This window comes from Arvicola amphibius, chromosome 5 (assembly GCF_903992535.2).
Source record: "Arvicola amphibius chromosome 5, mArvAmp1.2, whole genome shotgun sequence".
Classification (NCBI taxonomy): Eukaryota; Metazoa; Chordata; class Mammalia; order Rodentia; family Cricetidae; genus Arvicola; species Arvicola amphibius.
In genome coordinates this window covers 111,549,709-111,577,267 of record NC_052051.1, presented here as the reverse complement: position 1 = coordinate 111,577,267, position 27,559 = coordinate 111,549,709, and the positions used below count along the sequence as shown (strand labels likewise).

The 27,559-nt window shown below is 46.5% G+C and overlaps 1 protein-coding gene across 3 annotated transcripts; it reads right to left on the bottom strand.

Annotated features, from left to right (window-relative positions):
- Positions 1-407: 407 nt before the first annotated feature.
- On the bottom strand, positions 408-26,789 carry Pkd2l2 (polycystin 2 like 2, transient receptor potential cation channel). Of its 3 annotated transcripts, none has more exons than XM_038331060.1 (14): positions 26,759-26,789; positions 26,224-26,325; positions 23,682-23,815; positions 21,507-21,763; positions 19,096-19,317; positions 13,999-14,227; positions 11,067-11,237; positions 10,294-10,475; positions 7,815-7,935; positions 7,205-7,306; positions 4,165-4,229; positions 2,376-2,430; positions 1,005-1,117; positions 408-513 (listed from the first exon to the last, which is right to left on the bottom strand). In XM_038331060.1, the coding sequence occupies exons 1-14, from the start codon at positions 26,787-26,789 to the stop codon at positions 429-431; spliced, it is 1,869 nt and encodes a 622-aa protein (XP_038186988.1). In that variant the 3' UTR covers positions 408-428. The 3 variants fall into 3 exon arrangements, with proteins under 3 accessions (XP_038186988.1, XP_038186989.1, XP_038186990.1); XM_038331061.1 differs by having other exon boundaries at positions 11,067-11,192; XM_038331062.1 differs by lacking the exons at positions 7,815-7,935; positions 10,294-10,475.
- Positions 26,790-27,559: the final 770 nt, after the last annotated feature.

Genomic DNA, 27,559 nt, shown 5'->3' with positions numbered 1-27,559 from the left:
ATAGTATTTTCCCAAAATCTTACAACTTCGCCTCTGGCCAAAGGAAGTGAGAACCTGGGACGTGCCAGGGTTGAAACTACCATCAGTTCATCTGTCTCTGCCTCCCATCCAGCTATTGGCGATCTACGCTGTGACCTTAGAGATCTGCCCCCATGACCAGGAAGCACTTGGTAAATGTGTGGGTGGTACAGTGGGCTCCCTTCAGCTGCACTCGGTTCATGGAAGTCATCCTGTTAGAACTGATAGCTGCTTCTTGGCTGGAGATGTAGTGCGGTGCCTAGCATTTGCAGGACTCTGCACTCAGTCCCCAGCACAGTGGAAGCAATGAAGTAACCAGAGATGGCAGCGTGTGTAGGAGAAAATGCAGTAAGTACCTCACAAGTCTTGCTGGAGCATTGCACCTCTTCACAGTCTTACCTCCAGTATTGTTACTGTAGCTTTCGCATCACTTGGTTTAGTTTTAAACTGATGTAGTGTAATTCCTTTTCCAGCTCCACAGCATATAGAAAGAGTCTAAAAGAGAGTTTAAAAGTTAGTAGTGATATGCGTGATAGTTGTGTGCAGTAGACAGCTTATTAATGCCGGCCATGATGTGCTTTGAGGAGATGGGTTGACACATCTCACAGGGCAGCGGTAGTGCTGTGGTGCTGACGGAAAGCTTGTGAGAACAGGCCTGCTGTGCCCTTCATCTGTCTCACTTTGTAAAATGTGTGTGTGGTTTTACCTGCATTTATGTCTGCACCATATGCATGCATGGTGCCGATGCTCTCCAGGACTGGAATTAGATGTGAGCCTATGCTCCTACCACTGAGCCAGCACTCCAACATGGTGGCCTCCCTAAGCAAATGGAGTTGTGTGCTTTAATTTGGAAACTGCAGCAAATGAAAGAGGCAAGTATAGCAATGTGGTTCTGGCTCAATAAAATAACACATAAAACCTGTGTCCTCAGACTGCATAGCCTGCTGTGCCACGTGCCACAGTTGGTACATGCGACGAGGGCTTACTCTCGAAATTCTTGCTGAGTGACAGGCTGGTAGTCATCTTGAAGGTCTGTAGAATAATACTTTTTCTCAAGCCTCTCCTTCCACGTTTTCATCTGCTCTGCCCCTTGGATCTCCTGTCAATGTAGGGACAAATAGAGGTTGCAGTCGGTGTGTGTCAAAGACTCGAAGGTGACAGGCCAACAGCCTGGTGCCTGGGTTCTGCCCCAGCAAAGTCACCCCAGAAGACTGGCCGTGCGATGTGCAGTGCGCATGGGCAAGGGCGAATTCGGGCCGTATTTGCTAACTTCCTGGCTTTGACTTACCAAGGCTGAGTATTGGGCCCAGAGTCCCATCACACATGCTGTGCACTCGCTCTGCCCGAAGCTACACCCACCCTCTTAACTGTGCACGTGTGCCTCAGGGTGCATCTGTGGGCATTCTTTGCCCTCCCAGCAGCTTTTCTGTCAGACTTGTACAGGTGTGACCCTTTAATCCCTGCCTTGGTTAACGGCCTGTATGCACCAGCGCCATGTACCACAACACAAGTCCCTCGCCAGAAAGTGTGTTATTACTGCCCCTTCCTGATCTGGAGAGGGGGAGAGGGAGAGAGAGAGCGAGAACAGAAGCTGCCTCTTCCAGAGGGAGACAAAGAGGAAGAGATTCAGGCTGCAAGCAGGAAAGAAGATCTGCCCGCCTTAGCAGATGGGGGAGTGGGTGTGGCTTGTCTCTTCAAGGGACAGAACAGATCATTACATTCCCATCTCTTTTTTATAATAAAAAGGCAGAGGTTAGGAAGTTAAAGGAATTGGGGTGGTGGATTCTCAAGACTGCTTCCTGCTTATTTGTGGGCATCGTCTGGGGAGGGGGGCTGAACTACTAGATGCCCAGGCTGATTATACTGTGGGTCCAAATACACCTGTCAATCTTTTAAAAATTCTGGCTGTGAGAGTGCACACTTGTAATCTCAGGGCTGGGGGTGGGGACGGAAGGACCTTTGGAGTTTATTGGCAAGCCAGTCTAGTCCAGCTGATGAGCTTCAGGCCAATGAGAGACCCTGTTTTAAAGGGGGTAGATGGCCTTCCTGGGATAACATCTCTGGTCTGTGCACATACCCGTCCATACATGAACATACCCACACATACATGCACAAGAAACACCCCCAGATTTGTTGGAATTGACATGAGTCTTTTTAATAGAAATGACCTATTAACTCAATTTTATAAATAGATGTCCGTATTCTTTAGGCAGTTTGTTGTGCTCTGTCATAAATGGGGAAGACTCCTGATTTTGAGAGGTGTACAGGAGGTTACAACTGTTGCCATAAATTATTTCTGTTAATTAGAACTAATAAAGCTATCACTTGTGTTTAGAAAAAATGAATTAAAATCTTACGCTTTCACTAAAGCCTTCTTTTCTGGCTTGCTGGGCCAGATCTCCGGTGGTTTTCCTGCTGTAAATGCAAAATAAGCATGAGAGTAAGAAGAGGCAGCGAACCGTTTACAGTCAGATCTACAGCAAGGAGCGGGATTGTGTCATGAGGAAAGACATCCTGCTGCTCATCGAGGAAAGGGAATTAACTAGGACTAGCTGTGAAGCAAATTCACTTCTTGGCATCAGGAGACAAACGTGAGCATCGTGTTAGGCACAAGTCCTGTTCGTAAGCGTCACCGTAAAACATTTTTATTTTGATAGTTGAACACACCGTGTACTGCATGTGTTGCTTTAGACTTGTATGAGGGAACTTACTCTCCTGTTTTCCTGTCAGAGTCTTCCCTGAGTGGCAAAGTTTGTCCTGTGCTGTTTTCAGTGCCAGCCCCGAGCCTCACATGGGGGGCAAGTCCTCTACCACTGCACGACTGTCAGCTCCAATGAGAAATCAAAGGCTTCTGGGTGTCAGAAAGACAGTGTGTTTAGACTCCCCACACCGGATGGAGCCTTAACCCTCACTGTTTCTTCTGTCATATAGGGAGATGCTCCCATTTTAGCCTCAGTTTAACTTAGGCTTTCTTGACTTTATAATGATGCAGAAGCAGAAGCCATACTTTAAGATGTGACTTTTGGTCTCCCAGGGTGGCAGTATGTGGTAGGATACTCTGACTATGATATGCAGTAGCAGGGAGCAGAACTCTGCCAGCCACGGACATGGTCATGAGGGGAACGGTCGCCACTACAGATCGTGGTGTTGCTGGTAGGTTTTAGAGCTACAAAGCCAGTAAATTACATGTTACAATACATGACTATCAAACAGGGATTCTCTTGGCTGACATTGTCCCACTATAGACTGATGTGTTTTGAGCATATTTAATATACACAGGCTAGGCTAGGCCCATTTGGTAGGTTAAAGGTGCTAAATGCTCTTTCAAGCTAATACAGTAGTTTTACAGGTATGTAACCCCATCCTATGTTGAACATCTGTGTGGAGGCTTGAATGAGAATGTCCCATAGGCGCACACACGTGAATGTCCCATAGGCGCACACACGTGAATGTCCCATAGGCGCACACATGTGAATGTCCCATAGACGCACACATGAGAATGTCCCATAGGCGCACACATGAGAATGTCCCATAGGCGCACACACGTGAATGTCCCATAGGCGCACACATGTGTATGTCCCATAGGCACACACATGTGAATGTCCCATAGGCGCACACATGTGAATGTCCCATAGGCGCACACATGTGAATGTCCCATAGGCGCACACATGAGAATGTCCCATAGGCGCACACATGTGAATATCCCATAGGCTCACACACGAGAATGTCCCATAGGCGCACACATGTGAATGTCCCATAGGCGCACACACGTGAATGTCCCATAGGCGCACACATGTGAATGTTTGGTCCCCAGTTGGTGGAACTGTTTGGGAAGGATTGGGAGGTGTGGCCTTGGAAGAGGTGTGTTGCTTGGGGAGGCGGTGAGGTTTTAAAAGCCCACATCATTCCTAGTCAGCGCTCTGCCTAGTGCTTATGGGTCAGATGTCAGCTCTCAGCTACTGCGCCGGTGCCACACCTGCCTGCCTCCAAGCTCCCTGCTGTGACGGTCATGGCTTCACCTCTGGGACAGAGAGCCTCAGGACCTTTCCTCTGAACGTTGCTTTAGTTGTGTCCCTTGACAGCAGTAGAAAAGTGACCAAGACATTTTGTATGAAACTTGAAAGTGATAAAATCTTAACGTCTTACATTTTCTTGTCTTCACTATCTTGAGCTTTCTTCAGTCTGAGTTTCTCGAGAACATTAAGGTAACTCTGGGTTAATTAAAAAGAGTTTAAAAATTAATCAGAAATTATTTCCTGTATTCTTCACATTCAGTCAAGATCCATGAGCTATGACGTGTTTGTTGTAGGAACTCCTGCCTAAAGAGATGTCTGGCACAGTGTCATGATCTCGTCACCATCTTTCATCCCGCCCTTGTGGAAGCAGCGGGTGCTCTGAGGGGCATCACTGGAATGTGGTGCAAAGGTGGGGGTGGCTGGGGACCAGACCAGGAGGGATCAGGTTGGGGGAGGATGGAGGGAGACAATACTGGGAGAGACAACTGGAATTGGGGGGCATTTCGGAGGCAAGATAGAAACCTAGTGCAATGGAAACTCCCAGGGTCACACTACAAGGGTGACCCTAGCCAAGACTCCTAGTAATGGGGGATATGGGACCAGAATTGGCCACCTTCTGTAACCAGGAAAGATTTCCTGTGGAGAGACTGGGGCACCAACCCAGCCACAAACCCTTTGACCTACAATCTGTCCTGCCTGCAAGATGTGCTGGGGTACAGTTGGGCCTGCCAATGACTGGTCCAGCTTGAGACCATGCCCCTAGAGGAAGCCCACCCCTGACACTGCCTGGAGGGCTAGGGACTGGAGGCTGGACAGCCCAGAGACCTAGGATAGAACCAAACACGATCGGCGAAAAGAAAAAACAATGAAATGATTCTTAATGGTACTCTGCTATACTCATAGATAGGAGCCTAGATAATTGTCACCAGAGAGCCTCAGCCAGCCGCTGATGGGAGCAGATGCCAAAACCACAGCCAAACATTAGGTGGAGCTTGGGGAATCCTGCAGAAAATGGGAAGGAAGGATGGTAGGAGCAGAGGGGCCAAGAAAACCCACAGAAACAACTAGCTAGGGCTTATAGGAGCTCATAGAGACTGACAATCAGGGAGCCTGCATGGGTCTGACTAGGTTCTCTGCCTATATTTTATGGTTGTGTAGCTTGGCCTTCTTGTTTGAGTCCAATGGGGGCTGTCTCTGAATCTTTTGCCTGCTTTTGAGACCCCCCCCTTCTTCCTATTGGGTGGCCTCATCCAGCCTTAATGTGAGGGGATGTGTTACAACTTGATATGCCATGTTTAGTTGATAGCAAGTATGTTAATACTCTACTGCGTACAACCAACAGCATACTCAGGATATCAGAGCTGAAACCTAAGGCTGAGCTCATTGTGGGGAGACCACCTTAGCTACGCCCACAAGACCACAGCCACTGACGTCTGGGAAGTGCTCTTGGAACTGTGGGGTGTACAAGCTGGTCAGTAGGAGTGCTGGCGAGTTCTGTGTCAATTTGGCATGAGCTGGAATCATTTGAAAAGAGGGAACCTCAATTGAGAAAATGCCCCAACTATTGCGGAGTCTGTGGGACATTTTCCTGACAAGTGACCAATGGGGAGGGCCCTGCCCACTGGGGCAGTACCACCCTGGGCCCATGATCCTGGGTGGTTTAAGAAAGTAGGCCAAGGGCTGGAGAGGTGGTTCAGAGGTTAAGAGCACTGCCTGCTCTCCCAAAGGTCCTGAGTTCAATTCCCAGCAACCACATGGTGGCTCACAACCATCTGTAATGGGGTCTGATGCCCTCTTCTGGCCTGCAGGCTTACACACAGAATATTGCATACATAATAAATGAATAAATGAATGAATGAATGAATAAATAAATGAATGAATAAATGAATAAATAAATATTTTTTTAAAAAAGAAAGTAGGCTGACTGTGCCAGTAAAAGCATCACTCCTCCGTGGCCCCTGCCTCAGCTCCTCTTCTGATGTCCCAAGCTATAAGCAGAAATAAACACTCTCCTCTCCGAGCTTATTTTAGTCCTGGTGCTTTATCAACAGCCACGAGGAGATAAGACAGGACAGGGCAGATTCTACCGTCCAGAACAGGACGTTAGCAAGTCCAGCTGTGAGAAACGGTGTGAGCAGAAGGCAGGGTGGGAATATGTGTTATGCAGCCTGTACTTAAGTTAGCAATACTCTGCTAGGGCTGCAGTGAATCCAAGGCCAGCCCTGCTCTACACAGCAAGTTCCAGGCAAGAGTGCACCAGGAGAACATGGCTCGGGAAGACCCAAAATAAACAACAAGCAAAAACCAACCAAACTGGGGCTTACAGTATAATATACAGAAGATGGAAAAGTAGAAATTAGCTCATGACAGCGGAGGGTAGGTTGGGACTGTGTTGTGTGCGGGTGGGTGGCTTGGGAGAGCCGAGTGAGGAAATGTGGCCCAGGTAACCTGCTAGACTGACTCAAAGCTGAATGAGCTGGGGTCAGGCTAGAACAGGTAAGAGGATGTTATCATATGGGAATGATCTCTTGGTGGCAGAGTTTAAAGGGTCCTTGAGATAGTGTGAGCAAGACCTGCACTGGCAGAGAAAAATTACAAGCCTTGGGGACAGACGATCAGAGAGCCACCAGGACAGAGTTCAACGTTTGAGCCAGGAGAGGCTAAATAATATAATACTGCCATGAATATAAGGAGAGCGAGGCAGACAAGGGATACAAAGGCTGGGTTTGGCTGTGGAAAGTTGCTAGTATCTAACAACAAACTTTTGGGATCAACGAAATAGTTACCATCTATCACCAGACAGTGCTTTGTACTCAGTATTCGGGCTGTGGAAATTTTGGCTAAACTGTTGGAGCCAGAGGGACTGGAGATGTAGCTCAGCTGATAAGAGTACTTACCTTGCTTATATGAAGCCCAGGTTCCATATCAAGCAACCATATCAAACATAAACTGGGCATGCTGGTACATGACTGGAGTCCTTGGACCCAGTGGGTAGAGACAGGAGGATCGTAAGATTACTCTTGGCTGCATAGTGAGTTTGAGGCCAGCTTGTGAGGCGTGAAACTCTTTCTCAACCAACAACAAAACAACCCGGGGGGCATGTGTCTCATGGAGGGTTTAAGTGATACAAGGTGTTTTAGAATTATAATTAGGAAAGTAAGTTAACTAACCTTCTTAATTATTTTACCAAGCTCAAAATCAGGTCTTCTGCCGATTGAGTAGTCTGCCTTCACTTCAGAATATGTGTCGTTGATTATTGCCAAGAACATGTTCTGAGGAGAAACAGTCAAATAATTTTCTCAATAAAAACTTACTTAGGAGCCGGGCGGTGGTGGTGCACGCCTTTAATCCCAGCACTTGGGAGGCAGAGGCAGGCGGATCTCTGTGAGTTTGAGACCAGCCTGGTCTACAAGAGCTAGCTCCAGGACAGGCTCTAAAGCTGCAGAGAAACCCTGTCTCGAAAAAAACAAACAAAAAAACTTACTTAGGGGTGGGCGTGTAGCTCAGCATTAGAGTGCTTGTCTAGTATGTCCTGAGTTTGGTCCCCAGCATCCCATCGCATGCACACACGCGTGCACATGTGCACACACACGACTTCTGCAGCTGGATTTGCAGCAAGTGCCTATAGTTTGGCTTCTTGGGAAATGAGGAAGACTCATGAGCCTTATTCCAGCAAGGCCACACTCCCTAAATCTCCCCCGAATAGCTGGGAACAAGTGTGCAGGGCCACAACTTTGTGTCTAGTCTGAGATGAAGGAGAAAGACGGGTGTCGTTCTTACCAGCAGCACAAAGAACACAAAGAAGATGAACGTGATGAAGTAAATGGGCCCCAAGATCCAGTTGGCCTGCTGGATACCAGCGAAGTTAAAGTCTCCAAGGACAATCCGAAATTGTGCAAATCTTTGATGAGAAGAAAGAAAAACATTAGAAAATGTTCCAGCTCTTCATTTAAATACATGACAACTTGGGGTTGCTAATAACGTCTCTGGATGCATAAGGCATATGCTCTTGATTTTTTTTTTTTTCAGTGCTGGGGACTAAACCCAAGACCTCACGCATGCTAGGTTAAGTGCTTTACCACTGAGCCGCAACCCAGCTCCTCCCCTCTGGCTTTAATTATGCTGCCACAACATCCTAAAATTAGACAGAGCATGGTAGAACACAGGGGAGGTTGAGGCAGGAGATCAGGAGTTCAGTGTCAGCCACATTACATAGGAAGTTTAAGGCCTTTGTAGACTACATACTCATAGCAGCCTCTCCCAAAGGTGGCTCCACTGGGAAAGGAGCTGCCATGAGAGCAGAGGAACCTGAGCGTGGCCCCCAAGCACCCATGTGCAAGCTGAGCATGGAGGTGCATGTTTGTGATCCAGGTGCCGGGGCAGGGGTGGGGTGGGAGGCAGGGAACCAGGGTAGATTCACTGGCTGCCACCAAGTAGCTCCAGGTTCAGTGACAAGCAGACCTTGTCTCAGAAAATACAACTGAGGGGTGGAGATGACTTAGCAGGTCAGGGTGCTTGCCCCCAAACTCAGAAAATAAGGCTCCTACATGCTGTCCTCTGACCTTCACGTGTACCCCCCCCACACACACACACAATTGAAAAACCAAGTGGAGAGAGATTAGAGAAGCACCGGATGTGGCCCGCTGGCCTCCACCTGCACACACATATGCACGAGTCCACAAAGATCATATGTACAGCATGCATGTACACACATGCACGAGCCCACACAGATCATATGTACAGCACACATGTACACACATGCACGAGCCCACACAGATCATATGTACAGCACACATGTACACACATGCACGAGCCCACACAGATCATATGTACAGCACACACGTGCAAGGAGCAAAACGAGGAACTTCAATAGCTGATCATGCAGTTGAGGAAATGGTAAATGTTCAGTTCCTCTTCATGCGCCCACACATACAACAGAGTATCACTCGGTCACGGGGAGAGGGAAATGCTGTCACTTGCAGGGATAGAGGAGGAGGACACCATAGTGAAGTCAGCCACAGACAGAAGAGCACATCGCTTTTGTCTCATGGATGGGAACGCATGAATAAAGGACGACCCAAAAGTGGAGGAGGGATTGTCCACTGCGAAGGCATAGCAGGGATGTGCTAGCACTTTCTGTCGCTGTCCAGGGAAGGAGTCCACAGAAACTGGAATTCTCTCATACAAACTGAGTTGTTCTATCTACTCAGAAGGAGATAAACTGTAAACCAGACTTGACATGGTGGCTTATCCCTATAATTCTAACACTCAGAAGGCTGAGGCAGGGGCATTGCTGTAAGCTTGAAGTCAGCTTCAACATAAATCTGTTTTTCTTTTTTTTCTTTTATACTGGGTCTACTAGCCTTGATCCTCCTGCCTTAATCTCTCTTCTTTCTTTTCCTTTTATCTGTCTGTCTATCTATCTTTTTTTTTTTTTTTTGAGACAGGGTTTCTCTGTAGCTTTGGAGCCTGGCCTGGAACTAGCTCTTGTAGACCAGGCTGGCCTCGAACTCACAAAGATCCACCTGCATCTGCCTCCCGAGTGCTGGGATTAAAGGCGTGCACCACCACTGCCCAGCCTCTATTTTTATTTTTTGAGATGAGGTTTCTCTGGAACCCACTTTGTAGACCAGGCTGGCCTTGAACTCACAGAGATCCATTTGCCTCTGCCCCCTTCCCCCACAAGTGCTTGGGATTAAAGGTGTGAGCAACCAATGTCTGGCTTGCCTCAACCTCTTGAGTCCTGTGAATATATGTGTATGCCCTATACCTTCCTTTTATAAAGCTATTTTTATGTATTAAAAAGTTATATGTTTTTGTATTTAAAAGGGAGTCTGGCCTCAGCTCAGATCCGCCTGCTGAGTGCTGGATACAGGCATGCACCACCACACCTGGCTTTAGACCGCTGCTGTGAATCACAAGTCTGCCAGTTACCAGGGAAAACCTACCCTGGAGACAACTTCTGTGGGAAGCACAATTTCCTCTGCTCAAGGGTGAGCACTATGGAAACACTGGGGCCCTCTTCCCTTACATGTTCTCACTTCCGGTGAAAAATTATTTTTCTAACTTGACCTACCAAAGATTAAAAAACAGATAGCACCACCCATTTTGGTTGTCCAGGGGCAGACTTCATTTTGAACGTGGTGGATATTTAGCCTTAAGTGAACTACAGGACTAAGTTTTAAAAGAACTGTTTGTCCCAGGGCTCGCTGTGGCTTCCCAGGCAGAGAGCATAAAGACACTTGTGCTAAGAGCTTACATGGAATTTTGAAAAGTGGAAAAGTCATCGACCTGTGACCCGAAAACAAGGAACCCCAGCTGGGCATACGCGGAGAATATAATAAAGAACATGACGGCGAACCCCACTATGTCCTTCATGCAGCGGGACAAGGTTGACGACAGCTGAGACATGGTCTCATTGAAGCTTATGAATTTGAATATCTGAAAGAGATAAAACAAGAGTCAATGTACTCAATATACTCAGAGCCGCTTAGAAGCAGGAAAGTTAATTTCAAAAGAATCCTTCAAGTAAAAGGAGACAATGGGAGTCTAGGGTGTTTAGAGATGTCAGTGATCATTTAAAGGTCAAATTAATATCTTACTGTTTTGGATTTGTATGAGGGGTTTGTGGAGAGAGTGTGCCACCGAGTACAGGTGGAAGTCAGAGGACAGCTTGTGGGAATTAGCCCTTTCCCAAGGATCAAACGCAGGCCACCAGGCTTGGGAAGCACCTTCACTTGGTGCCAGATTACTTTCAGGATTCACTTACTGCCTGGCGGTGGTGGCGCACACCTTCAATACCAGCACTTGGGAGGCAGAGGCAGGTGGATCTCTGAGTTTGAGGCCAGTTTGGTCTACAGAGTAAGTTCCAGGACAGCCAGGGCTGCACAGTGAAACCCTGTCTTGAAAAACAAGCAACAAAACAAAACAAAAATGTACAAACTAGTGGGGGAACTGCTCCCCCTCCATATGAGGTAACAGTTTTCCTAATGCATATTTACTTGGATTATGTAATAAAAGAGATGTAAATACCTTTATCCATGCAAAGAAGATAGTAATAGCAATCATGTTGTTATAGTAGATTTGCCAGTACGCGAGGAAATAGAAGTCTGGGTAGTTTTCAGTGTTTTTCAGCAGCCGTCCGAGTAGGACAAAACTCTGCAGGTTACAGTATGCATAGAAAGAGACAGCCAGGAAACACAGCTGCAGGGGAAGATGGCAAAGGCCATTATAGTCAAGAGGTAGTTGGAGACCATCTCTCTCTCTAAATTTCTCTCAGCCTTTTTTAAATGCTTAACAAAAGGGAGGAAAAGATAGGATCTAGGCTTTTAAAGTAACTTTGTGAAAAGTAGCTTACCACTGGGCAGTGGTGGTGGTTCATGCCTTTAATCCCAGCACTCAGGAGGCAGAGGCAGGCGGATCTCTGTGAGTTCAAGACCAGCCTGGTCTACAAGAGCTAGCTCCAGGACAGGCTCTAAAGCTGCAGAGAAACCCTGTGAAAGAAAGAAAGGAAGGAAGGAAGAAAGAAAGAAAGGAAGGAAGGAAGGAAGGAAGGAAGGAAGGAAGAAAGAAAGAAAGAAAGAAAAAAAAAGTGGCTTCTCAAGTCTGTTTTTGTCCAAGACACAAGGGAAACCCCAGCCAATCAACCCCGCCTGTGACTGCTCGGCAGGGGACTTGATCAAACTGAGTCTAAGAACACACAAATGCCTCTCTCGTCTACTGCAGTTCTCTGTGCTTTCACACGGAACAGCTCTTAGAATTTCATGCATCCCCATTGCCTGGTCCTTGGTCCCAGTTACAGCACAGCGTGGTAGCAGCCCCTGTGATCAGTTTTCTGCTGCGTTTCCCTTCCAATCCACGAATTGCGGGTGTGAGGTCACACTGTCTCCAGCTATCGGAGCCCACAGACTGCAAGCTGCAGGTGACATGGAGCGGTGGCAGAGCAACAGCAGGCTTTACTTGGAGATGAGGAAGCCTTTCCGGCAGAGGCCCGTGCCTCACCTCCCGCCTCCCATGTGTCTGTATGTGACCTGCAGAAAACTGTGCCCAGCTGGCTGGCTAGGGCAAGGCCTTGCCGTGGTTTTCCCACTGTCCTTTGCAGTTTGGCCTTCCAGCTGCGGTCTTGACTTCTCTGCTTGGCAGGGTGATAGCCCATGCAGAACATAGCTATTATAGAAATGGAAGTCGCTCAGTTTACACTTAAAATATTAGAGTCACTATGTCTTACAAAAAAGACAGTACTTCCTGGTAGTCCTAACTTGTCTGCCCGTCGCTCGACAGTCTGAGGGCTTCTGTGTCACCCCACCCAAAAGATGAGTCTTTCATACTGTGGAATACTAAAACCAAACCAAACAAAAGCTTGCAGTCGACATAAACACACCTCCTCAAGATGCTGTACCGAGCTCTTTGAACACCTTTGGATCCAGGTTATCTGAGGAGATTTATAACTGCTTGGAATTTTTCCTTTGACAAACACTTACACAAATGTGACATTACTGGGACACTAGAAAGGCAGATGGGACATTTATTTCTTTATGGTGTGTGATATGTGGTATGTGCATGTGGATGCATACACTGGGGTGAGCAAGCAGAGGCCGACGGAGGATGTCAGGTGTCTGCTGTCCCTCTTCCTTATTCCCCTGAAGCAGGGTCTCTCCCTGAATCAGGAGCTGACAGCAAGGCTCAGCAATCCTCCTGCTTCTGCCCCACACAGTGCTGGGGTTCAGGGATGCATGGCATCTCCCCGCTTCTTTACATGGGTGCTGGGACTCAGCCTCAGGCCCCCATGCCTGCACAATGCCTGCACAGCAAACAGTCTTACCCACTGAGCCATCTTCCTGTAGCATGGATAATAAAAAACCCAGAGACAGATACTGGGGTTCAGCTTGAAGGTCAGAAGAGTAAAGCAGCCAGCCACTGGCTCTTACCTCTAACTCAGACCGAAATGGCGATCCTGCCTCCACGAATCCTCAGACTGCGCCTGAGACCTGTCTCCTCCCATTTTATATTCCTCTCTAGGGCTGGAATTAAAGACGTGCACCACTACTGCCCAGCTTCTGTGGCTAACTAGTGTAGCTACTGGGATTAAAGGTGTGTGTCACCACTGCCTGGTCTGCATGGCTGACCAGTGTGGTGGTTGTACTCTCTGATCTTCAGGCAAGCTTTACTTATTAAAATATGAATGACATATCACATTATCCTAGGCCATTTCCTTTGTTTTTCTTTTAAAGATTTAATTATTAATTATGTATACGGCATCTGCCTGCATGTATCCCTGCAGGCCAGAAGAGGGCACCAGATCTCATTATAGATGGTTGTGAGCCACCATGTGGTTGCTGGGAATTGAACTCAGGACCTCTGGAAGAACAGTCAGTGCTCTTACCTGCTGAGCCATCTCTCAGCCCCTTCCTAGGCCATTTTCTTATTTTAAATTTTAGATTAGGTCTCAATACGTTGCCCAGCCTGGCCTTGAACTACCTCAGGTTCCCAAGCAGTTGGGGTTATAAGCACTCTGTGCTAAACCTCACACACATACATTTTGGGAGTGTGGATATCAAGACTTCTTATGAGCACTGAATCACAACACGGCACACACTTTCAATTCCAGCACCCAAGAGGCAGAGCATGGCAGATCTCAGTGAGTTTAAGGCCAGCTTTATCCACATAGCACATTCAGAGACAGCCAGGGCTCCAACGACCCTGGGGAAGAGGGAAAGGGGGGGACAAGAAGGGACTAATTTTTCATGGAGTCTTATGGAATCCTCTAGGCTCTTGCTGGCTGTCTCACGGACTACATCAGAGAAAACCAACAGACTTTTTTAGGGGCGTAATGACAGCTCATTTTATATTTGATACTTGTAGCTTTTCAAGTAAGTCTTGGATAAACAGAAAACCCTGTGTTTTATACATCTCCAGCTGCCAGGAGCAGATGTGAGCCCTTAGAACACACCGTGGCTATACTCACCGCCAAAAGCAGCAGCTCCAGCCAGTTCCAAACACTTTTGAAATAGGCGCTCTTAAACTCGTTCAGCTTTCTCAGTTCTTGTGTTATGAAGACGAAAAGGAAAATACAGAATATGATTTCACAGGACGCGATGAAGTAATCGTAGTGGGTAACGTATCTGAGGAGCTTCACGGAATAGAACTGCCACGAGGTGAGGAGCCCGCCCGTCGCAGGGAACTCTGCCACCAGCCTGGAAATGAAGTCCGTGAAAGGTTTTCTAGGTTTTAATATTTAAGTTGCTGTAAAATTTCTAAGCCAATAATGACATATATGTCAACATTGATCATTTATTTTGTACAAAAAACATTTCCTTGGGGGCGGGAGAGATGGCTCAGTGGTGAAGAACACTTCCTGCTCTTCCAGAGGACCTGGGTTCAGTTCCCAGCTTCTACATGTGGGCTTACAACTGGCTGTAACTCCAGGAAGTCACAGATTGGTGACATTAGCAGTATTAGTCTGGTTGACTTCAATGTATGTGTGCTGGCTGGTTTTATATCAACACAAGCTAGAGTCATCAGAGAGGAGGGACCCTCAACTGAGAAAATGCCTCTGTAAGATCGGGACGTAGGTAAGCCTGTAGGGAATTTCTTAATTAGTGATTGATGCCCCAGGGAGGGCCAGCCCATTGTGGGTGGTGCTAGTGGTTCTGGGTGCTGTAAGAAAGCAGGCTAAGCAAGCCAAGGAGAGCAAGCCAGTAAGCAGCTCCCCTCCATGGCCTCTGCATCAGCTCTTACCCTGCTCCCTTCATGATGAGCCATGGTTGGACAACGTGAGCTGAAATAAACCCTTTCCTCCCCAAGTTGTTTTTGGTCACAGCTTTTTATCACAGCCATAGAAACTCTAAGACAGTGTATGTGCTGACCTGTAAACATCAAGACCACACAGCCTGCTAAGACCAGTATTTTCTGGCTACCTTAGGATACAAAGCGCTGTACAAACAGAAGTACCACAACTTGTTTCCCAAACCAAAGCATAGAAAGATGTTGAGGCTGTTCACTGCTGTTCCCGGTTCTCCACAATTTTTGGTAATTAAGAACTGGCAGTAATTTAAGAAGCCACTGTTTCAGGGCTGGAGAGATGGCTCAGAGGTTAAGAGCACTGACTGCTCTTCCAGAGGTCCTGAGTTCAATTCCCAGCAACCACATGGTGGCTCACAGCCATCTGTAATGAGATCTGGTGCCCTCTTCTGGCCAGCAAGCATACATACAGACAGAACACTGTATACATAATAAATAAATAAATCTTAGGGGAAAAAAAAGCCGCTGTTTCTCCCACAACCCTAAGGCACTCTAACTCTAAGTGCAACTGTCTTCCTACCTGAAAATGCGAGTGGAAAATGCTGCCTAGCAGGTGCGGCCCGGCATCAGAACTGTGTCCTGCACACAGCGCACACTCGCCATTGGGTAAGGGAATGAAACACAAGAAATGTGCAGACCAGCAAACGAAACGGGGAAAAAGCAGAGTTGACTCAGTTTCTCTGACAGGGTATAGGAGAAGTAAATAGAAATGACCACAGTGTTGACCACTGCTTCCTTTTTTTTTTTAAAAAAGTTTCTTTCGTTTACTTTTTGTTTGTTTGTTTTTTGAGACATGGTCTCTCTTCATATCCCTGGTTGTCCTGGAACTCACTATGGAGACCAGATAGAGCTGCCACTGCTTCTGGAGAGGGCAGGGTAGAAGGCATGCGCCACCACGCTCAGTTTAACCATCACTTCTTATACTGAATCCAGAGTCATAAAAAAAAAAGCGACAGTAAAACATTTCCAAATGCACAACGACTAAAACTTAATTCAAATCAAATGTGCAGTGAATCAGATGTGCTTCTGGCTGGGCCAGCAAGCACCACAGGACTTCACTGCAGCCCATGCCCAACACACAGCTGTAGCAAGGCACCGAGCACTGCTTCACACCACACACACACACACACACACACACACACACACACGCCACCAATGCAGATGGCCTCAAACACCTGCGTCAGGTTCCTGAGCACTGCGTGAATTAGCGTTTTTTATCGCATGCGGGGTCTTCTGCTCCTAGAGAAATGGAATGATGGGATTGTGGGAAACAGACTTGGAATTCTCCCACTGCCATTCCTGCGTATGTAGGTACCAAACAAGACAGCTTTGAAGTATATTGTGTTAGAACATTTTATTTTATTTTATTTTATTTTATTTTTTGTTTTGTTTTTCGAGACAGGGTTTCTCTGTAGAACATTTGATTTTAGAAGTTGCTCTTTGTAGCTAGGTGTGGTGCACCTGGAAGGCAGAGGCAGGAGTGTATCTGTGAGTTCAGGGCCAGCCTTATCTACAGAGTGAGGTCCTGTTTTAAACTGGGGTAAGGAGAGAGAAAGGAGGGAGAGAGAGGAGGAAGTGTGGAGAGGGAGGAATAGAGGAGGCTAAAGGAGGGAGGGGAAGAGACGGGGAGGGAAGAGGAAGAAGAAAGAGAAAGAGGGAAGAAAGGATGCGAAGAGAAAAGGAGAAAGAAAAGAAAAAATGCTGTTTGAGTTACTCACTTGAGCTATTTAAAAAAATAACAATGAATTTTGGCTTGGGATTAGGTCAGAATTTCCAGCAATTTCTGTCATGGCTTTGAACCTACTTCTACCATTTGGTACTACTCATGTGACGTGGTCTTCTCGGCATTGACAATTATAAAATCCAAATATTGATCAAGTCTGAAATATGCTGAAGATGCTCTGTCTACAGTCTCTACAGCATCAAACATTCAGCTGAGGTTTGTCTATATGTGTATCAAAGAATTTGATGGTGCCTGTCTCTCTGGCAACTATCTCCCGTGCCTCCTTCCAAACAGGAAACTGCTGTGCTTAGCAATCCGCCCGTCCTATCACTCAGGGAATGGAGGTTCACTTTTCTGCTGAACACAGTCAGCGTGTGCTGTTTCTCTCCCGTGTTTGATTCTAGAACCTCTTCCACGGCCTGGGTTTGGAGGCGACGCTAACTGAAAGAACTGTTGGCTGCTCTTCAGAGTGTCTGTGACATCTGCACACAGCTGCATCTGGACCAGTCACCCCGGTGAGTTGAAGATACGGCTGACCCCAAGGAGCACAAAACTGAAATCACCTGAGAAGCATGGAGGCAGACTTTTGAACTTACCATGAAAATTATTTGCCTTGATTCTGAAATTGTTCCTACATGGCAGAAGTCATTGTTATTGTTGCTGTTTGAGGCTATTTAAATTGGGATTTTCCTTTACAACAAAAGCCTCCAAACTGATCCGGAGGTCAAAGAGCTGAGTTCCAAGTTAGGCCTTGTATCCACTTCTTTCTGTTATCTAACAAGCCAGGCCTCAAAGCCTGGCTTCCAATAAATATTTCCTGTGTGTCTACAGACTTCAGTGGACCGTCCAGCTGGGTCAGCCAGGCTTGCTGATAGAACCACCATTTGACTGGCTCGACTCAGCATCTTGGAGCTGGCTCTGCTCTGCCTGCCCATCTTTCTCCTGCTTCCAACAAGTCAACGTACACATCCCCCCCTTCACCGCAACTGCAGACATGCAGAGAGAACGACACACAACCGCACAACCTGCTGGTTGCCGCATATCTGCTAGCATCCCATTGGCCAAAGCAAGTCACATGGTTGAGCCCACCGGCAAGGGCCGGAATAGACCATCGCAGTAGTACAAGTCTAAGAAGAACCAAAGCTACGTTTGTAGTGTATAATATACTCTAAAAAAGTCTAGGATGTGGCCACTGTTAAATGTCATTTGAAATTTAAATAGTTAAAATTCTAATTGTGAATAGTTAATTCAGACGCATTCGCTCGTGTGTGAAGGTCAGAGATCAGAACTGGGTGTCCTTCCTCTGTCAATCTCCACCCTGTTTATTTGAGACAGGATTTCTCACTGAACCCGGAGTTCGCTAATTTGGCTGACCAATGAGCTCCTGGAATTTGTTCGGCCCCTCCTCCTGCCAGCACACGGTTTTGCTCATCACTGAATTCGGCTTTTACGTGGGTGTTGGAGACCCGACCAGGTCCTCGTGCTTGTGCAGTGTCCTGGTTTCCGGGGGCGGGGCGGGGGGCGTTCTTTGTTGTTGGTTTTATCACCTTGACACCGGCTAGCGTTAACTGAGACGAGGGAACCGCGAGATAACGCCCAGCTCATTGTGGGGGGAGCTGGTCCTGGGCTGGGGGTCCCGGGTGCTAGAAGTAAGCAGGCTGAGCAAGGGCACGAGGAGCAAGCCAGCCAGCACCACCTCTCCACCGCCTCTGCTTCAGCTCCCACGTCACTGATGGACCATGATCACGAGGTGTAAGCCAAGCAAGCCCTTTCCTCTCCAAGCTGTTTTTGCCCACAATATTTTAGCACAGCAATAGAAACCCTCTGACTTATCTGCCCTGCCTATAACCCAAGAGATTTTAACAATCTGATTTTATGAAAAAATTATGACATCAGATCTGTACAATTCCAGAAGGACAGAAGCGGCAAGTTTATATATCCTCACGTCATGCAAAACTGAAGTTTTGGTGGCAAGATGACTTCACAGTCACACAAGTCTGACCACCTGAGTTTGCTTCCTGTCCACTGTGGGAGGAGAGAACAGACTCCCCAGAGCTGATCTCCACACCTGGCACCATGGTACACACCTGCGCATGAGCGTGCGCGCGCACACACGGATCATAAGACCTAGCATATTGTATGTGACTCTTTGTGTTCCTAAATGTGTCCTGAAATAATGAAGAGTCGGATGATGTCGCTCTATTCTCTTCTGCACCCTTGGCAGAATGTCACATTATCTTAAAGCTAGGACTTTAGCCAGGCGGTGGTGGCGCACGCCTTTAATCCCAGCACTTGGGAGGCAGAGGCAGGCGGATCTCTGTGAGTTCGAGACCAGCCTGGTCTACAAGAGCTAGCTCCAGGACAGGCTCTAAAACTACAGAGAAACCCTGTCTTGAAAAAAACCAAAAAAAAAAAAAAAAAAAAAAAAGCTAGGACTTTAACCTCAGCACGGGTATGCAGAAACTGCAAACTGCACTGGAGGCTTTGAATCCTTTTAAAATTCCATTTGCCAAGATCAATAACTTCTGAGTTACTCACCTGACGATGCAAAACAGATTGACGTTAGCATTGTATACGGAAAAGTCAATAAAAACAACCCTGGTCCCTCTTGTGATCCAGCTGTGGAGTCGAAGGTCAGCAAATTTGGTTTGGGTTTCAGATTTGGATTTTGATAATGTGAATATATACCCTCCGTCTCGGTACACACCGACAAATCCCCAGTGCCAAGGGGCGTTGGCAGGAGAAGGTGAGTACTTCCATCTGTTAGACATCAAAAGAACAACGGCAATGAGAAGCCCAGGCAGAAAGCACTCAAGAATTTAAGCTAACCTTTGATTTAAAAGAAGTAGCTTCAAAACAGCTGAAATAGAAAGTTCAAAGTAGCTGAGACAATTGACCCAGTGTGTTTTAGTGCTTATCATGGGCAACAGACCCATCCAATGGTTTTGCTGTACACTTGTGGTATGCCTGCATTTATTCATTCACACATACCCACAGTTTGGGGGGAGGGTTGGTTTTTTGAGACAGAGTTTCTCTGTGTAGCCCTGGCTATTCCCTCTGTAGACCAAGCTGGCCTTGAACTCACAGAGATCCACCTGGTTCTGCCTCCTGAGTGCTGGGATTAAAGATGTGCACCACCACTGAATGGCTAATTTTTTTCAAAAATGTTTATAGTTAAACCTCTGGGTTTTAACTTATAATTACAAGAAAACCAAAAGAAGAATATCTTGACTCCCCATTTTCAGTCTCCCTATTTAGTTTTCCCCAAACATATCTGAAAGGTGTGTGACTATATGTATGACTTCATTACATTAATAAAAATTATATAAGCCCTTACAAATGCCCCAAACTCACCCAGCCTGGGCTATATGTATGGTAATACCTGGTCTCTGAGTAAGATAAAATAAATTCCCAAACTCATACAAAGAGTAAGTCAACAGACAAGAAGCCATACATCCATCCTGAGATTGGAGGAGGCTACGTAAGAAAGGAAATGCAATCAGAGTTTGTAAGGAAAATATAGACTAATGAGTAAAGACGGTCAAGTGTAACTAAGACCGAGAGGCTAAGAGGAAGAGAGGAGGCAGGAACTTGGAGGTGGCAGAAGAGAGCTGCGGTGACAGATCACCTGCCACGTGGAAATGCACACAACTGTAAAATGTCAGCCCTTGGAGGACTGCCTTAGAAACAGGAAGTGAAAGAGCAAAGAACAGCTGTCTCTACAGAGTGTGATGAGCAAGCAGGAAAATCGATCTTTATAAACATTTGAATAACAAATAAATACTCAATACAGAAGGGTCGGCTCTGTCCCCGGCCATGATTATCACAGGACACCCGACCCAGAGAGTGTAAACAGCCCCAACACCAGAAACATCTTTGTCTAGAGGAGGTGGTACCAGCGGCTTTGGGCTTTCACGGTTCAGTGTAAGGTGGTGGGGTCTACACTTCCTCCCCCTATATGCCACAAACTCTAACTTCCTACAACTGCAAACCCCTAACAAACTTGTGTGAGCTGTCCGGGTACCTTAGCACGGCAATAGAAAAGTAACTAAGACAGCGTCTTCCGCAGGTATCATCAGATACGATGATGAAGAGCACCGCTGCCCTCTTTTAGTAATGGAGCCACAGACATCACTAAGTTGGGTACAGTGAGGAGGGAGGAGAGGAGCAGAGGATAACACCAAGCATAAAAGCCAGCTATTGGGGCAGGAATCTGTAATCTCAGAGCTGGGGTGGACACCATTGGATCCCTAGAGCTCATTGGCTAATCAGTCTAACAGAATTGATGAGTTCCACCTCTAGTGAGAGACCCTGTCTCAAAAATGGAAGATGGAGTGATTTAGAAAGACACCTCTTTTTAAAAAAACATTTTAAAACAGATTTATTGAATTATTATGTATGCACACCAGAAGAGGGCACCAGTTGAACTCAGGACCTCTGCGGTGCTCTTTTTAAAAAAAATATTCATTTATTTACTTATGATGTATACAATATTCTGCCTGCATGTATGCCTACAGGCCAGAAGAGGGCACCAGACCTCATTACAGATGGTTGTGAGCCACTATGTGGTTGCAGGGAATTGAACTCAGGATCTTTGGAAGAACAGGCAAGGCTCTTAACCCCTGAGCCATCTCTCCAGCCCCTCTGCGATGCTCTTAACCACTGAGCCATCTCTCTGGCTCTACAGAGACACCTCTTATTGATATTTGCTTCCACATGCCGTCCAGTGTGACTATACATTTTATATACTACATCAACCCTCCCACCCTATTAGATGGGGTCGCTCGTGTGTTCTGAGTGCAGCTATAGCCCAGGCTTCTTCCCCTGCTGTTTACAGAGAAAACCACTGCACCCAGCAGCTCCCAGCCCCCGTCACTCACAACACAGACTTACTTCTGTAAAGATACAAGGTACCTGCTAGAAAAGGTCACCGGTTTCATATTGCTTACTCTCTATCACTTTTGAGGCCAAAATCAGACAGGTCTTCGTTTTCAGCTGTGTATTTATCGTAACAGTCGCTCACCAGCGACTGAAAGGCTGAGTAGACCTTGCACGTGTTGTTGCGGACTCTCAGCTGCCGTACCCTGGGGACTCCGAGAAGAATGTTCTCGTAGTAGATACGGCTGCTGTTCTTCAAATTGTACAGCTGCTGGTTGTTGTACCACGAGTCCCAGTACAAGCCCTCCAGAAGGGGTCCTTCCATGAACTTCACAGAGAAGGGCAGACATCATGGGAAGAAGAAGGAGAAGAAGAAAAGCCTTCATGGCAACAGAACCTGTAGTCACACATGGGATTCTGAGTGTAAGTATTGACCGAGACACCACTTCCGGCAATGCCAAAGGTTGCTGGTGAAGGCCACAGCGATGGCTACTCCTCACTGACCCTGTTCCATCCTAAGTGATCCCAAGGATGCCTTTCCCCATTACTTGTTGTCTCTGCCACCGGCTGCACAGTTAAAAGGGTAAGGATGATTTCTATTCCCCCTTTGCTACTCATGACCTCTTGGATCTTATTTGTCCTTTCTTACTAGGTCCACGCAGTTTACAGACAGTTGTGAGCTGTCATGTGGGTGCTGGGCGGTGATCTCCTCATCACCAGGACAGAATACCGGCCTCAACTCCGGTGTAAGGGACGAAAGATTTGTTTCAGTCCACCTTAGCAGGAAGCGTGTGTCAGAACAGGGCGCCTCAGACCACGGTGGCCAGGAAGCAGTGAAATGCCTGAGCTTGCTGCCAAATTCCCCGGGTACCTAACCCTCTCGGAAAGAGGCCGTCACAGGCACAGGTCTGTTCCGTCACCTACGTACCTAAGCTAACCACCGTATCCACCCCACGCTCAGAAAATGACGGTCTCCTGGGTAAATTTCAGCTTCCCCGTGTGGCATTCACGATCTGACCTTTGTCCATTCGTTTCTACTTCACCTTCTCGGGGCTCGCACTGCAAATTCGGCTCCACAGCATCGCACCCAGCGCACGCTCCCTATTCCTAGGGTACCTTTTCCTTACGACCCTTTAAAATACGTCCACACTGCCGTCAGTTTGGGAGAGCCGTCCCTCCCTGCCGCCCTCATCCTTTACATCCAAATGTTTGTGACACCAAGACCAGAAGTTCTCCTCCTTGGTTACTCTTCCTTCCCCATGACTTGTGCTACAGGTAACAGAAAACGTGTTTATCCCAGTGTGAGTGCAGAAGGAGCCACTCTCGTGTGATTAAACACAGAAAGTCATGCACACATTGCTTTTTTAAAAATTATATACAGCATATTACTATAACACAGCGGAAGGTTGCATATATAAAATTATGACTATTATCCTTTCTGGGCAATTAAGAATTTGTAAGAGCCGGGGATAGCAGTGCATGCCTTTAATCCAGTACTGGGGAAGAAGGGGGGCAGAGGCAGGTGGATCTCTGTGAGTTCAAGGCCAGCCTGGTCTACAAGAGCTAGTTCCAGGACAGGCTCCAAAGCTACAGTGAATCCCACCTCAACCCTCACTCCAGAAAAGAATTTGTAAGACTGTCACTCACATATTTTATATACACAGTCCCAGGCTGACGTTAGTGCTCACACAGCAAGTCTTTTTCCAAGGGAAATGGGAATATTTGAGAAAAGTATCAAAAATTTGAACTTATGAAGACCAGTATCACATTGTGAACATAAAGATTCACAATAAAGGGGCTGGAGAGATGGTTCAGTGGTTAAGAGCACTGCTTGCTCTTCCAGAGGACCCAGGTTCAATTCCCAGCACCCACATGGCAGCTCACAATTGTCTGTGAACTGTCTGGAACTCCAGCTTCAGTTCCCTCACACAGACATACATACGGGCAATACACCAAAGTACATAAAATAAAAATAAATTTAAAAAAGATCCATAATAAATGCCACTGGTTGGTTTTCTAATAAAGGAATAATACTCATTTTAATTAATTCTTTAGCAAACATTCCCTGAGAATTTCCTACGTGAGGCAATGGCTTATAGACTGTGAATTTGTTTTTTTTTTTCCCTAAAGCTGCGGCCCGAACCCAGGCCCTTTCACTTAGTAGGCAAGCACTGTAACACCGAGCTAGCCTCTAACCCTTGGCTTATTGGCTATCTAATGCTACTTCATCAAGTCACGCATCTTACCTTCCAAAAGTCAGTTATGCTGCGAATGGACCTAAAGCTGCTTCTGTCGTCATTGGGGAGGGACGTGTCCACAAACAGAGACGACATCACTTTGTTTAAGTAGTACATATGTGGATTGACCATCCCAAAAGTCACTGAGGAGAGAATGTCTTGTTTCAGTTTGTAATTTAGCACCCCGCTTCAGCAGCATTCAAAAATATTAATTTCCCCTGCTTTAAAAAATTCAACATTGTATAAGTATAACTTTTTACAATTATTTTACATTACACACAAACACACACACACACACACACACACACGCACGCACGCACGCACGCACGCATGTGCACCCTGGTACAAATGCAGAGGTCAAAGGACAATTTGTGGAGCCAATTCTCTCCTTTTATTATGTGGGCTCCAGGGACTGGGACTGCACTCAGGTCACCCTGCTTGGTTGCCAAGTGTCTTTACCCCTGAACAGTTTCACCGGCTCTGCTGTATCTACTTATTAAAGCCAGAAATAGGCAAAGCAGGTAGAAGCTTCTTCAACCCTCGTACTAAAGGGAGACAAGGGTTCTTCAGGTTTTATACATATATATTTAATATTTTATCTTTAAAAATGAAGTCAAACCAGGCGGTGGAATCGCACGCCTTTAATCCCAGTGCTTGGGAGGCAGAGGCAGATGGATCTCTGTGAGTTCAAGGCCAGCCTGGTCTATAGAGTGAGTTCCAACACAGGCTCCAAAGCTTCACAGAGAAATCCTGTCTCAAAATGCTCCCCTCCTCAAAAAAAAGTCAAATTAGGGCTGGTGAGATATTTCCACACTTAACAGTACTTTCCATGAAAAGCCAACAAGTAGAAGGGGAAGGAAAAACAACCACGCAGAGTTGTTCTCTGACCACATGTGTATGTGCCCCTCATTCATACACACAAATATTTTTTAAACGAGGTCATATCATATCCATGATTCTACTGTTGGTTTTATTTCTCCACATTAAAACATGTAATACCACCTTGAATTCAGCCAGTGAGAGTTATAAATCTCATCATAGGGATGCTAACTGCAGAGTTACATCATAATTATGGAATATCTGGAGTGTGTGTGTGTGTGTGTGTGTGTGTGTGTGTGCGCACGCAGACATGTAAATGGGTGCTCATGCATGTGGGGGCCAGAGCTCAACATCAGGAGGCGTTCCCCAGGAGCCACCCACCTTGGTTTCATTTTTGAAACTGGACCTCTGATTAGCCTGGACCTTTCTAAGTGGGCTAGGTTGGCTGAACAGCAAGCCCCAGGGGCCTGTTTCTACCTCCCCAGCCCTGGGACTACATCATCACCACACTCTGCTTTTCTGCATGGATTCTGGGGACCAAACTCAGGTTCTCATGTTTGTGTGGCAAGCACTTTACAGACTGAGTTATCTAGCCCAGCACGTAGAGCGCTTACACCCATGCTTTGGAACATAGGAAATTTGTTTAGCATTTTAAAGCAATAGTCTTTCTTTCTCCCCTGCTATAAACTATCTTATTTTATTGCCAGAACTCCCCAGTTAAAACAAACACAATATGTGGGACGAGCAAGATGGTTGAAAGGGAACATATTGCGTCATCAAGTCTGACAAGCCGAGCCAGGCATGATTAAGGCGGGAACCAATGTCACACGCTGTCCACTGACACACGCTGTCACATGCACACAGCAAGTGAGCGTATGCCGTTTTCCAACAGTTGTGGTTATTCTGCAGTGGCTAATGAATCACCTTACTGTAGATTTAGGCTGTTTTAAGTGTTCAAAACTCTCTGAATCGGTGGGATTATAAATAATCATTTGGCTCATATTTTCTACTTTCTAAATGCTTGGTAATTAGCTTGTGTTTGTGTTATTGCTATAACAAAGCCTTTATTGACCAGTCTTAGGTTCCTTATCTAGTTGGCCACAATTGTCTTTAATCTTGAACACCCAGCCCTACAATATCAATTGACTGTGTAATTGGTACACAGGCTACACATTTGGAGATGAGAAAAATCCTGTATGTTAGCTTCTAGCTACGTGCATTGGGCGATTTAAATACAAAACATCACCAAGTTTTCCACCTACTAAATTGATGCCATGGACCCATGGCAGCAGGGGTGTGTAGTAGGTTGAGATGTTCTCCTTGCCTGCCTTTAGTCAACACAAGTGTATTTTATTATTAATTATGCAGCAGTTTAGTGACAAGAATGAGACTTATGGTCATCCCCAAACTTTATGTTGGGTCCCTTTTATACTTTTTATTTATGGAACCAAACTAATACATCTCTATCACTCTGAAAGAAATTAAATTCAATTGTCATCCCGGGGGACTATGTTTAAATAGATTCTCCAAATTAAAAAAAAATCATATTCAGTCAGTGTTGACCATGGAAGTTTCTCATTAACCTGTGGCCTAGCTTTGCCCTTTAGAAACTGGAAGGCCTGTCCATCATAGGATAATGATCTCTAAAATTTCTCAGCTGAATCTTGACTTTTCACACCCACACTTGAACTGCTAGTTCAGCTGGCATTTTTAGCTACGGCTGTGTACTTACGTATACACAGGTTTATTAAAAACACAAAGTAGAGTAATAACTCCTCAAGCGTGGTGTTAACTTCTGCTTCCCGTCTGTAATGCAAGTCATGTTTGGAAGTCCCTGCGAGATGTAAGACAAACATTTCTTTATATTACCGGGCAGCAATAATGTACGTAAGTTACCAAGATGGGGAAAACAACGATTTTTAGTGCCTTCTGGTTCCTTTTTACTTCTCACTACTAAATTTTGCTATGGAGCGGGCTGTCATCCTATGATTTTCACATACATCACAAGTGTTGCCCCCACGGTTCTGTTAAGACACAAATCAAACACCTCCTTCTGTCCCTAATGCCTTCTTCGCCCTCATCGCAGCGTCTGGGGAAGACCAGGTCCAGCTGCGGAGCAAGGGCTGCAGCTGCAGCGGCCAAGGGCGCGACTCCCTCAACGACCCACACCCACGGAGGTGACAGCCTAGCAAGGGACTGCACTCTCCCCTCGGTGGCAGCGCTGGGGATGTGGGTCAGAGTTCCTTCCTGGGTACACCCACCCTCACCTCCTCGGTACCACCAAGTGGCGTCGGCCATCGCGGACAGGACCACACGGTCCGTTCCACTCCGCCCGTTCCACCCCGCCCCCCGCGCCTGCGCTGTAGCACCGCAGCGCGCTAACCTGACAACTGCACCAGCCCGAAGTGCGCAGGGCAGAAGCTATTGCGCTTGTGCGACAAGGCACAGCCTCGCTTGTCGCTTCACCTTCCAAGGTTTTGGTTGTGGCTCTTAACCCAGGCCACGGGTTTATTTATACCTTCGTTTTCTGAATGCAAATAAATAAATAAATATATAAATACATAAATAAATAAATAAATAAATAAATAAATTTATTTCACTGCCTACAGCATTAACCAAGTGGCTAAAAAAGTAGTCTTATTATTGATTTAATAGAAACAAATTAATATATCACAAAAACAAACGCTGATGGGCATGGTGACCCAAATTCGGTCATACAAGCCTTTAGGAGGCAAAGACCATAGAGGGTCTGGACTTAGGGGCCAGCATTGGCCTAAATGTGGAGACCTGGCGTCAGAACACAAACCCGCTGAGCTCCAGCCACAAATCCTCGGTGTGCTCACAAGTCAGTTAAACACCTCTAGGTGCGGAGACAATCGCTGGTCGGTATCTAGATGTGCAGCTGTGGGTTTGTTTGTGCGTGATATGACCTGGCAGGAGGTGAGGCATGAGTAGGCGAAACTTCAGAAGTTTGTACTGTGTGTATCTGAATTATTTATTATGAAAATGGAGAAATTTAAAGTATACGTAATACAGGGGTCTCCAGAGAAACATAGCTGATGGAATGA

Bases quoted from the DNA above. Each gene is read 5' to 3' on its own strand.
- Pkd2l2 (XM_038331060.1), bottom strand. From the start codon at position 26,789: ATGGCCGACGCCACTTGGTGGTACCGAGGAG. The intron at 21,764-23,681 runs GTAAGATGCGTG...TTCTCTGTGAAG, and splicing joins GCATAACTGACTTTTGGAAG to TTCATGGAAGGACCCCTTCT. The intron at 7,307-7,814 runs GTAAGAACGACA...GTTTCTCCTCAG, and splicing joins TTGTGTTCTTTGTGCTGCTG to AACATGTTCTTGGCAATAAT.